We start from the raw sequence: 8557 nt of genomic DNA on the forward strand, positions 1-8557 counted from the left end.
ATATGAAAAATTATGAAAAAAACAAACAAACAAAAAAACCTCACTCCAGTGGGCCCATCAAAACATTCTAAAACTCACTAGTGAAAGGGTTAATTGAAACCTGACAGCTGTTAAAATCAAACACTTTATTAAAACATGATTATTTTAAAACTAGACCTGGCATATACTAGAATAAAGTACTTTGAGAGCATTTCCCTAAATATTTTGAACATCATCTCCCTGTTTAATCACTTATATTTTACTTTATCTGTTTTTCATGCTGATTATGGCTGTTTACACACGATTATTTTCAAAATAGATTTGCAATAGTGGTAAAACGACCCAACACAGCTATACATTTTAATAGTTTGAGTCTTTACAGTACAAAATCAGGTTTCGTTTACAACATTTATCAAAACACAGATACACAGATTTAGCAAAAGCAAACTGGTTTGGCATCTCACAGAACAGCTGCACAGCCATGGAGCTCATTAACCAATAAAGAGCAATGTAAATCTTCAAGCTCTATTGCCATGAACAAATATTTTACAAAAACCAAGACAGATTTAAGGAAGTTAATAATTTATATTTACATTTCTCTTTAATGTATACGTATATAAAATAACAGTGAAGTAAAATGTCTAACGCAGTTTCAACTGTATGCTTCAAACTAGAACTGCTAATGTTGGGTATGGGAAGTGCTATTAAAATATATTCTAGGTTATTGCCGCACGATTACTTTAAAAACATATGTAATAGATAAAGGCCAATGAAAACAGAAATATGTGCTTTTAACATTAATAAAAAATGAGTTTACATACAGCTTGTGGTTGTTAAAGCATTACTTTATTAAACGCAAATGCATAATAGCTACTTTCTAATGTTAGTAACTTCAAAGTTATACTGGAATAATAAGTAGAAGATGATTATGCTAACAGAGGTAACAGCATTTCTTTTTTTAATCTGGTTTTGAATTAATTTTATTTTTTATAAACGTCTATTAGCAAAAATTACTCAATATTCTTTACAAACAAAATGTGATCAGTTTATACTTTTTTAGACCATTTTACAGAAAGGGGGAATCAACTTGGATTACCATTACAAATAAGCGTTTGATGCAATCCAGGTAGATTTCTTAGTGTATAAAATGCTCAAAGTGAAACAGTGGCAGTTAATGTTTCATTTTGTAATTTAAACTGTTCCAAAAAGGACAGGGTGTGTCAACAAAACATGTACCATTTTTAAAATAACAATTATATTATATATATATATATATATATATATATATATATATATATATATATATATATATATATATATATATATAAGATATATACTTAATTATATATACTTACATTAGTTAGATAATAATTGTATTGTGGAAGAATTTCTTTGAAAGATTTTGCAAAATATAATAACTCTGAATGCTTTTCTGAACCATTTATAAAATAAAGCATAAATAAAAGGATTAAATGCTGAGTTTAAATAAGCGAACCAGAACAAAGCATCTACTAAAATAGGTGGAAGTGAGCCTTGAATTGCATGATCCACATTAAAGTATATAAAAAATGGTGACCAACAGACTAGAAAGACCCCCATTGTTATCCCCAGGGTCCTTGCAGCTTTCATTTCTCTCTTTAGTGATGTTGTATTTTTCTTTTCTTCAGCTGTTTGCCTTTGGAGTTCTGTGTCTCTAATTGACCTGGCCTGTCTTCTTGCCACAAGAAATATTTTAAGATAGATACATATCATAACAAATCCTGGGATGTAAAAACATAATATAGATGTAATAATGACTGACGCTGCACTTAGAGCTAAAAAGCAACCTCCTATACAGTCAGTATTATCATATGAATCTTCCATACCTTGTTTGTTTAATTCTAGAAATATTAATCCAAATCCAGTAACTGCAGCTAAGGTCCAGCTAATGAATATCATGTTAACTGTAACAAATACAGTAATTTTGTTTCTGTATCTAAGAGGATGGCACACTGCATAGTAGCGGTCAATAGAAATGAAGAACATATGCCATAGGGAAGCTGTGCAAAGTGTGAAGTCTGTACTGGCATGGACTTTGCAAAATAAGTCCCCAAAGTACCAGCAATTTTCAACTGATCGGATCGTGCTGGGGGGCAGTACAAATAGTCCCAGGAGAAAGTCAGCAGCTGCCAGAGAGAGGAGAAGAAAATGTGTGGGTGTGTGAAGCTGCTTGAAATGTGCTATAGAGATGATGACCAACAGGTTTCCACAAATTGTGACTGTGATCACTGCCCCCAGGAACAAGTATAGTGGAACACGGGTAATGATTGGAAAGGTGATTTTAGGACATGACCCAGGTGTAGATTCATAACAGAACTGTATGCTTCCAGAGATCCCACTTTGACTGAAATTCATTTCCAATATGTATTACCTAGAGAAAAATAAATATATTTAATATTAGATAGGCTGTGGCTTATAAAGTACATTTAAAAAAACACCTTTAATTTTTGAAACCTTTTTTATTGGTTATGTCACAAAAGGATTAGCATTCAAGATGCTCAAAACATAAACAGAGCAATGCCACTATATACTTGCATTGCTGTATTCTAAAGGGTAAAAGCACTTTCCTACTCATAATTAATAGCAGCACCCTTTTATCTGCCCCCAGTAGAGCTGTCTTTTCTGTGTTGGTTTACAGGATTAAGTCAAATGCTCTATGTGGAGGAAGCTTTTCATTTTGGAAAATCCCTCTCTCTCTTACTCTCTCTAGTTACAGTTGTAGACTATAGCTGGAGTGAAAATATTTATGGAAATAAAAAAGAAGTCCTGCAACTGAAGTCTCTAACATATCAAGTTTTATTCAAGACTTAAGTCATCAAAAACCTTGACAGATATCAACAGGTTTTGTTTCTGATGCCTTTCATAGTAAAATGCTTTAAGTCCAAATGTTTACCTAGTTTATTTTTATATTCCTACATATCTTATCATGTTTATGTACTTATGGATGAAATATAATATTGCTTAGTTCATAAAGACACACAGAATAAAAAAGTCACAATTGTTGCAGTTCCAATTCCTCACTATGCACAATAAAAAGTGTGAGTAATTTCTGCAGAGAATGTCAACAAAAAAGTTACTATTTAGTTTTTCATTTCAACACCAAATACATTGGAATTGTCAAGGTTCCTGAAAATCCATTTTCAACACATTTCATATTTCAATAGAAAACCCATAACCAGTACCTCAAAGTCCACTGCTGTGCTTCCATTCCTTGTTGTTTTCCACATGACAGTTTCATATTTAAAACCACAGCCACGTGTGCATCTGCACCAGTTTCTTGACAAAATATGTAATTACCTCAATTTTCCTTAAGGAGATACAACATCTCCAGTGGTAAACAAAACAGTGGTCATTAGGGTGTCATTCTTTTAATGGGCACCATGAGAGTGACCTTTACTAATAAGGCATCCTATGGCTATCAACAGTACTACACCTCCTTACTCTCTTGATACCAACCATGCAACTGAGCTTCCTGGTTAATAATAGTGTGCAACAGCAGTTTCGTTTCACAATATGTACAGAATGCTCTGTCCGTAATTCAGCTATATTTACAAAAGACAATATAACACGTACTGTTTCAAAATTAGAAATAAGTCTGAAAGTTAGACCTGTTGGAAATGTGTCCAATGATGCAGAATTTATGCATTAGTCACTTATTATTCATCAATATGCATGGTCAAAACATCATCTGTGTAGTGTGGGGTGATGGATATAGCAGTACAGTGATCACAAAATATACAAGTTACTAAAGGGCCTAGAGTAAAGCATATTGCTTATTATAAAGTCAATTCACACACACATACACATTTATAGTTTCTGTCTCTTTCTGTAGGCTGTGCTCCACGCCACTGTAAGCTACACGCTGCTCCAGTTGTGTCACTGCATGTGGTCCAGACTTATACTGTCTGTATGCAGTGCTTCACACTGCTGCAAGCTGCGTGCTGCATCGGTTGTGTGATTGCACGTTGTCCAGACTAGACACCTTGCCCAGTAACCTCGGTGCTTATGCCCCTGGTCCTCGGTGCTTCAGACCCTTGGTGCCTCGCCACTTCGGTGCCTCGTTGCCCACGGTGCCACAGAACCAAATAGTCCCAGGAGAAAGTCAGCAGCTGCCAGAGAGAGGAGAAGAAAATGTGTGGGTGTGTGAAGTTGCTTGAAATGTGCTATAAAGAAGATAACCAACAGGATTCCACAAAGTGTGACTGTGATCACTGCTCCCAGGAACAAGTATAGTGGAACACGGGCAATGATTGGAAAGGTGATTTTAAGACATGACCCAGGTGTAGATTCATAACAGAACTGTGTGCTTCCAGAGATCCCACTTTGACTGAAATTCAACTTCGGTGCCTCGTTGCCCACGGTGTCACAGAACCGTGATGCCTCGTCGCTCTTGATGTTTAGATGCTCGCTGCATCAGTGCCTTCAGTGCATCGGCACCTTAGAGCCTCGACGCCTTGGTCCTTTGGCACCCTCGGTGCTCATGAGCTTCGATGTCTCAGTGCTTCTGTGCTCAGATACTCCCTGCATCGATACCTTCGGTGCTTCAACGTCTCAGACTCGGTATCTCAGTATTTCAGCACTCGACGTCTCCGTACTTCGACGCACTTGGCACTCGATCGCAACCTGCATTGGTACCCTCGGTGCCTCGGTGACCCAGAGCCTGAGTGCGGCTGTGTTTCAGCCCCTCTGTGCCCCCAGAACTCAATGCATTGGTGCTCCCCTAGTGCAGATGCTCGTGCATCACAATGTCAAAGTTCCACCTTTGCACGTCCTTTGGAGGGAAGCTTCTCCCACAGGACAAACACCTCCTGTGTGTCAAGTCCTTGGGATGAGACGTTCTGCTCGATCTACACTGAGTATTCACTTCATCACTTCATTCCACGAGCTCGCAGCTGCTCATGGTCTCCTTCGAGGAGCGGTAAGAGGGTAAGAGGGCAAAGCACAGTAGCTAGGCCAAGGATATTATCAAAATCTGCACATACTCTTTATTTTTATTTATATATATATATATATATATATATATATATATATATATATATATATATATATATATATATATATATATATATAATCTCAAAGGAGACGTTCAGGAGGACATAGAGATGTTTGGGACTCCTATAAGTAGATTGTTTGTGCACTGGGCTTGCAATGTATCCAGATGAGTTTTAATAATCAAGAAGACATCACTGACTCATTCGATTTGAAGTTTTTAGCAAATTAGAGTAACATCAGTACTCCTGGTTTTCAGTCATTGATATCAGTAATGGTTTTTGGAGTCTAACTATTAGACCGGAAGACCAACGGAATTTCGCATTAACGGTGAAAGGTGTACACAAGGGTATCACAACTCACCAGTGATACAGTATTCCATCAATGTCTGGCAAAGGCAATATGGTCCCTAGACAACAACCAACATGGAACTGTGATTCAAAAATGTCGATGACTTGTTGTTATGTAGTTCTTCTCTTGCAGAGGCCCAGAAGTTTTTGCATGACACACTGGCCCTACCAGTGTGTGCATTCAAGGAATCAATAAAGTACAATGGGTACACAAGTGTGACAAAGTGCCTACCCCTGTGTATATTATTTGTTATGTTGCGTGTGGTTTGTTAAATGTTTGTGTATAGTCATTGGTACACGGGATATAAACGGGTCTGTGTAACACGAGTGTTTAAAATGTATATTTGTATTTAGGCACGGGATTGTACATCACTTCACGTACATTTAAAGTAGTTAATCTGTGAGCATGAGGTTGCACATAATTAATTCACGTGCTGGGATTCAAGTGAATAATGAATTAGTAATTTAATCCTAGCACAACAGTATATATAGTTGCACGTTTTACTCACTCGCGGTTGGGTGTTCGGTGAGTGGAGAATGGGAGAGAGAGAGAGCGGAGGAGAATTCGAAGTAAATATCAATTGCTATTGCGTGCTGGTGGGACCAGCACGATACATGTTTATGTATCTGCTCACCGTGTTAGTTAGTGTGTCTGTCTGTGCATCGTGTTTGTCTGTATAGTCCGTTTTGTTTGACTTTTTGTTTTGGCGTAGAGTGCCGTGTCCTGTTTTCTGTTTGTTTAAACCCTTTTATTTTGCAATAAACCGGCGCAAGCAAGCACCATCATCATTTCACATCATCTGTCTTTGTGTTCATTCCTTTTCCTGGTTCTGACGCCGCCCACTTCGGCCGTCTTTGTGACAACAAGACAGAAGCCAAACTATATAGAACTAACAAAGCAGAGGTTGTTGGCGCTGCTCCTCTGACAAAAGAGGATCTTTGATATTGGAACTTGTGAAAATAACTGAACATGCTACGACCCCAACCAGAGTATGACTTACATAGAGCCGATGACTATGTAAGCCTGGCAATAGACAAAGCCACGGTATGGACTGACTTACAAATTAGACTACCACCAGGAGGGTATTATGCCAGGAGTGAGACACTCTTGACGACATGACACATGGAGCCAGTGGTTATGGCTCCACAGGAATACATACTAATTGAGTTTGTTTGTATTACAGGAACTCCAAGATGTACTCTAACCTATTTGGTGTTCAATGGGCAATGACCAAAATAGGGCCCTGCGAAGAACTCGAAGAAAAGCCAATCCCACAATGGCTTTTTATGACAAGGGAAAACCCCCTCAAATTAAAATTGTATTAAAATAGAGTGAAAGAGAAAAACGAAACCCATGCAATCTTGAAAAGTACGTACAACAAAGTACAATTACTTCAATAAGTAGAACACGTAACCGATGTGACATACTGTCTGAATTAGTGGGGTGGTTTGGGGCAGCCCAATCTACCACGAATGGAATAAACACTGAATTCCAACAAGTAGATAACATGGAATGCACCATGCAGTTAATGCAATACAATTAATGGTAAAGTCTATCAAAACCTGCTTACAGGCTATTAGGGATAATATTAATGTAACACAACATGAAGAATAGTGTTACCGTATGGGAATGGCCATGGGGATCCACTTTGACCGAAACATAAATAATCTTCTCTTTGGACGTTTATCAGCGTTGCATAGAAAATCCCTTGAACGTGTTAAGGCAGGTGGTTTAGGTATCGAATGGGCTGCTCATGTGTGGGACGCCATCCTCACCCGCCCATATCGAGGCCTGTATCATACCACTAATATCACCTATCAAATTTGAATACCCTCAGGAACCTCTAGGGTACCTGCTGCGCTAAAAGCGGTTCAACCTTTTGGACAACAGGAAGGTAACCATGTATATACTTTGTAAAATGTGCGGTGGGTAGTAAATGGTAGTTTGTACAGTCCTGATTTTTGTACACAATATAATGACATTGTAATGTATATATACTTACGTACTGACTATAGCCCTCTTTCTCCTTGCTGCTGTTTTCACTTAACCACATAAAGGCTTTGAACAAATGACACATTGGTGCATCACCTCTGACTGCACACACACATCTATAGGAGCAAGAACATGTGAAACAAATACCTCTTATTGTATATATGTGAATGTGCTAGAGCAAAGCTCTGCCATTTAGAAATTGGCAGGAATGGGGTTAATTTCCCCTACCTGCCTGGGTTTATTATGTTCAGGTGGCTGGGGTTGATTAGTTGATTATGATTAGTTTAATTAACGATCAATCAGCGCCCAGCCATCTGACATAAAAGGAGGCCTCTACTTCTCATTTGGGAGGAGGGAGCTGAGGAAGCAGGTTGGTGTTTTTTGGTTTTGTGAATTCTACATCCAGTGAAGGCATTGCCCAGGCTGGAAATCTTTATTTTGTAAGTTTTGCTTTTGGTCTTGCTTTATTTGTGTTTCAATCCCTTTGTTTTGGCCCTTGTGCCCTTTTATTTTTGTGTTTATTTATAATAAAAGTATATGTTTTTGAACTGCAGTCTGTCTCTGGGCCTCTATCTACTCGCCAGCCTGCCACAGTGAACCACACAGTCACACTGGGATCCAGAATAATACATCCATTATGGCTGGCAACAATAGACCACAAGAAGTCCAGCAGAAGTACATGCACGTATGGCTCAGGACATTGCAAAGATTGTTAAAACCTGGAGCTCGTGTCGAGAGTGGGGTTTTGGTTTGGAGTTGATAATGATTCTTTTTATGTTTTGCCATATGAAACGTGTCACGACGCGCCATCGACGTGAACGCCGTATTACTCAAGGTGTAAAGTCGGCATTAATGATTTAAAAGAAGAAGATACTTCAAGGCAAGTACTTGTAACCTTTGCCTTGATGTACAGAAGACGGAGAATGAGAAAAAAGAAGGTGGTATGACCCTTTGACTTTTACAGCCAATTTGCTTTTCTGGCTCACTGCACAAAGAGACTAAGAACACAGGAAGGCAAGAGACCAGCAATTGACTTGTATTTGACTTGTACCAAGAGTGCAGGAACAATGGCAGATTACAAAGTGTGGAATGTGTGCAAAACTGTTCTGGTTAAATAAAAGATACATAGATATAGATAGATGCATGCAGAGTGCTTTTACTGACAGAAGCACATAGGGGCAAGTGCTGGTAACCTCTGCTTCATGCC

General features: G+C 38.3%; 1 protein-coding gene across 1 annotated transcript; it reads right to left on the reverse strand.

Annotated features, from left to right (window-relative positions):
• Positions 1-1335: 1335 nt before the first annotated feature.
• LOC121316648 (trace amine-associated receptor 1-like) lies at positions 1336-2373 on the reverse strand. The gene is made up of 2 exons (XM_041251689.1): positions 2058-2373; positions 1336-1985 (listed from the first exon to the last, which is right to left on the reverse strand). The coding sequence occupies exons 1-2, from the start codon at positions 2371-2373 to the stop codon at positions 1336-1338; spliced, it is 966 nt and encodes a 321-aa protein (XP_041107623.1).
• Between the last annotated feature and the right edge of the window lie 6184 nt (positions 2374-8557).

This window comes from Polyodon spathula, chromosome 6 (genome assembly GCF_017654505.1).
Source record: "Polyodon spathula isolate WHYD16114869_AA chromosome 6, ASM1765450v1, whole genome shotgun sequence".
NCBI classification, from domain to species: domain Eukaryota; kingdom Metazoa; phylum Chordata; class Actinopteri; order Acipenseriformes; family Polyodontidae; genus Polyodon; species Polyodon spathula.